The following is a 4,315-nucleotide window of genomic DNA, read 5'->3' as shown; positions in this document are numbered from 1 at the left end:
CCCCCCCTCCCCCAGGAAGGTCCCCCACTCACGGCGGCACTGGGACTCCTTGGCGGCTGGCTCGTGGCCGGTGGCACAGGTGCAGGCGCCCACAGGCACCATCCACTCGCCATCGCCATTGCAGTAGAGTTTGAGCGGCACCGACACCTCCACAGCGTTGGAGACGCAGGTACCGGGAGCAATGACCAGGGAGGTGGGCTCCGCCCCAGTGAGGGTCTCGGGGAAGAGCGCGAAGCCTGCGGTGGTGGAGGCACACTTCTTGTAGAAGGCGCGCACAGAAATGAGCGACATGCAGGCACCCTGGTCCTGGAAGGCCAGGTAGAAGCCGGCCTTGGAGAGCGGCCCGAAGCTGCGCACCTTGGTGTTGACGCGGCCTGCATCGAGCCGCGAGAAGCTCTCATCGGGCGCAATGGTGTCCACTTTCACGTAGGGGTTCTCCATCCAGAAGGGAGAGGAGGCCGAGGCCACGTCACTGTCGGCCTCGTAGTAGAAGAGGTTGAAGGTCTCCTTGCAGGAGCCAGGGATGTTGGGGATGCTGTTGCAGTCACGCACAGTGAACTTGAGCTCCACGTAGACCCGCTGTACATCCCGCCGCCAGATGAAGCCGGTGCGCAGCCAGTTGTTTTGGCTCGACTCGCGCACGTTGCACACCTGGTACGTGCGGATAGGGTTCATGGCCTCGTCGTAGCCACTCACCTCCTCCCACTGTGCACAGACAGAACGGAGAAGTCAGAGAGCGAGCGCCGACATCTGCCCAGTGCTTACCACGTGCCCAGACCTGCTCCGACACGTAGGCGCCTCCACGGTGTGGTGACTGAGCACACAGCATCCTGGCTTGCCCAGCATCTATGGTTGTCACTTAATAGCCCTGTGCCTCAGTCTCCCCATTTGCAATATGGGGGTGAGAAAGATGTACAAGGAATACTGACCTGAAATGAAGAAGGCACTAGAACAGGGCCGGAACTTGGTAAGTACTGCAGGGCGAGTGCCCTAACCAGAACGGACATCTAAAACCTAAAATGCTCTAAGAAATACAGAATGCCCCCAAACCTGAAACTTTTGAGCACTGACATGATGCCGCAAATGAAAATTTGATTTTGATGCATGGCAATCAAAACGCAGGTGCAGGGACCAGCAGTTAGCATAATGGCTATGTCACTGAACTCCCATGTAGTCGACCGCGATTTGAGTCTTGGACCCGGTGGCTTAAAACTCATGCCAGGCATGCGTGCGTGCGTGCGTGCCCAAGATCCCGAGAGGAAAATGGAGGAGAAGGGATTGCGACGTGGCCATTCCCCCTAGTGGGTGATTTCTCACATTCTGTCTCTCTGTCTCTCTCTGTCTATCTGGTGAACGCACGCGCCCTATAGCAAAAACCTCTCAAAAAAAAAAACCGCAGGTGCACAATACATAGTTTACACAATGTCCCCGGGGAATAAAAGACCTCCCAGCCCTCCCTTTCTAAAGAATGATTTATTCCATTTTATTTCTTCTTATTATTATTTTGAATTTGACTAGAGAGAGAAAAAGAGAGGGAAAGTGAGAAAGCAAGCCTCCAGGTCCGAGACTCGAACCACAGTCAGCCATGTGGGAGTCTAGCACCTCAACTACCACACCACCTGCCAACCCTCCCAGCCCCCTTTTTGTGATGTGGCCTTTCCCCTAAGCAAGCATGCCTTAAGGTGTTTTATGCACAAAATTAGTAAAATTACTGTATGAAATTTCTTCCAGGCTGTGGGCATAAGGTGCATATGAAACACGAATTAGTCTTTTTGTTTAGACTTGGGTGCCATCCATAGGGTACTTCATTATACTATGTAAATATTTCAAAATCTGAAAAAAGTCCTCTATCTGAAATACTTGTGGGCCCAAGAATTTTAATTTTTTAAATCATTATTTAATTTTATTTAGTATTATTTTTTTAAATTTGCTATAAGGGAATGTACACTCATCAGAGAAAGACAGAAAGAGAGAGAGAGAAAGTGAGAAAGCAAACAGCCAGGTCCAGGATTCGAACCGCAGTTGGCCATGTGAGTCCAGCACCCCAACCACCATACCACTTGCTGGCTCCCAAGCATTTTATTTGATTTAATTAATTAATTAATTATTTCTCCCCAAGCACTTTAGATAAGGGTTACTCAACATGTCTATCAGCATTAACTATATTTTTATCTTCCACACCCCCCCCTTCATTTCTTACTTAGAAAGAGTGCTCCCATGGAGGGGGAAGGAACAAGAGAAACAGATACTTTACCAGGTCTGGCTTGCTTTGGCCTCCCAGTTAGCTAGGACCAGAGGCAAGCACCCTCGCACATGGCCTGTTTAAGGCAGCTGGGAACGGACCCTGGGCCCCCATGTGGCCTCAGCCATCACACAGGTGGCCCCCACTTGTGCCATTTGACCGAGCCAGAATTATTTATCTTTGTGCCTCAGCTCCGTCATCTGTGAAATGGGCTGACTGGACTCGAATGAGGCTGTGAGGAACTGGCCTCGTAAATGCGGTGGGCTCGTGACAGTGTGTGACAGGGCGCGCACTCAGTGCGTACTGGCTGTCACTGCCACAGTCATCTTCACAGCCCTATGAGAAGGTGCAACCGTCATCCCCATTTTAGAGACAGGAAGCCAAAGCTCACAGAAGGGGGATGTGCCCAAGGTCACACAGCCAGGCCTGGTGACTGCAGAGGCCCGCAGTACCTGCATAGCCCAGGGCTCTAGGGCTTAGTGCAGCCCTGGAGGCCAAGTAAGGAGATCAATGAAATGTTTTAGAGGTGTCAGGACTGCAGGAATTTAACAGTCAAGAAATGAAGGTCCAGAAAGGTAAACGGCCTTGCTCCAGGCCACACAGCAAGGCAGTGACCTGGAACGGAGGCTTCCTGGTTCCCAAGCCAGTGCTCGTTCAGGGGCCAGGAAGGAGGAGGATGGTCAGGGTGGACTAGCCCAAGGGCTGTGGAGCAGGACAGGGGAGAAGGGAGGGAGCAGGCTTGAAGGAAAATGGGACGACAGTATGGGGGGCGCAGGCAGGCAGGAGTGTGGAACAGGTGACAGGAGGATGAGACGTCCCAGGAGGGGGGGCGGAGGCAGCCTTCTCACAGGCCACTCAGAGTCAGGAGGCCCTGGCGTGTGGGTGTGTCCTGATGAAAATAATGGTGGAGAAGTCTTACCCCACTTTCTGGGTGGGATGTCCAGGCCAACTCAGAAGTCACCCATTTCGTGTCCATGAGGGTCTCTGGGGGAGACAAGAGAAGGAGGTGAGACGCTAATCTCAGGACAGTGAGAGAAACGCAGTCACCCAGCAGAAGCCAGTTCATAGGAGACTGACTGCACCCCCCACACACCCCATCCCCAGAGCCCAGCTCCCCTACCCTAGCAGCCATTCCCAGAGATGCCACAGCCCCCCAGACGTCAGGTCAGGAAGGCTAGTGGTGGGCGTGCACAGCTGGCCTGGCCTGGGTTAATGAGGAAGCAGCAGAGGCCATTCACACACCTACAGGCTCCGCTAATCTCCACACAAAGGGGCCTGCGGGGAGTGCTGGGGGTGGGGGAGCCTTACCCTGAAACAGCCTGAGTACTCCAGACTCTGACCTCCCCTGACCTCCCCCCTGACCTCCCCGACTCCATTGCCCACCCAGAGGCCCAGCCCCACACAGGCCAGAGCCAGCTCCACCCAGCTCCCACCCAGCCTCCTCCGAGGACAAGGACGGGCTAGGAAAGCTCTCTGAAGGTGGAGTGGCGACCACTAAGGCCCAGAACCAGCTCCGAGCTCAGTTCTCCCTGCAACCCTTGGAAGGTACTGTGGAAGAGAAAAACTTAGACAGAGTATACTGCCCGAGATAAAACTGCAGGACTTCGGGGGAAGGCTGTAGGCTGTCTGCCTGACCCATAAGTAACCTCTTGCACCCTGACTGCAATATGCCCTGCACCCCTGTAAAGGAAGGACAAGAGAAGCCTAGAAAACTCTTGCACATCCTCTAAGTCCCAGTGTGTTGTTGCCTCCTCCCAGAAGCCTTCCTTGAATCTCCCAAGGCAGGGTGAGATGCACTCCTGGGGAGCGAGGGCCAAGGGCTTTGTCACAGCACCAAGCCTGTGTTCTGCACTGCGGTTTCTAGCCTGCTCTCCCTTGCTCAGTCAGAGGGCCCAGGAATTCGGACATAAACTCACTCCCCAGGACCTGGTCCTGGGCTCTGCTGGACCACCCTGCTCTCTAAAGGCAGTGTGACCGACCTCAAGGTCAGCCCTGGGCGAGGAGAGGAGGACCAACTCCTTTCCTGTGGCCTGCGGGACAGGGTGACCAGCAGCTCTTCCTCTGCTCTGAGCA

At 54.3% G+C, this 4,315-nt stretch overlaps 1 protein-coding gene across 1 annotated transcript in view; it reads right to left on the bottom strand.

Annotated features, from left to right (window-relative positions):
* The window catches only part of EPHB3 (EPH receptor B3), a 12,275-nt gene extending 9,053 nt beyond the window's left edge, over window positions 1–3,222 (bottom strand). The window contains exons 1-2 of the mRNA XM_006160769.1: window positions 3,162–3,222; window positions 33–705 (exon numbers count right to left, since the gene is read on the bottom strand). Of these exons, the coding sequence (XP_006160831.1) occupies window positions 33–705; window positions 3,162–3,218 (730 nt within the window). The 5' untranslated portion in view covers window positions 3,219–3,222. The remainder of the gene's footprint in view (window positions 1–32; window positions 706–3,161) is intronic.
* Window positions 3,223–4,315: the final 1,093 nt, after the last annotated feature.

The sequence above is a fragment of the Tupaia chinensis genome, unplaced genomic scaffold (assembly GCF_000334495.1).
Source record: "Tupaia chinensis unplaced genomic scaffold, TupChi_1.0 Scaffold000708_1, whole genome shotgun sequence".
Classification (NCBI taxonomy): Eukaryota; Metazoa; Chordata; class Mammalia; order Scandentia; family Tupaiidae; genus Tupaia; species Tupaia belangeri.
The sequence above is the reverse complement of the archived record's forward strand: the minus strand, read 5'-3'. Positions and strand labels throughout refer to the sequence as shown.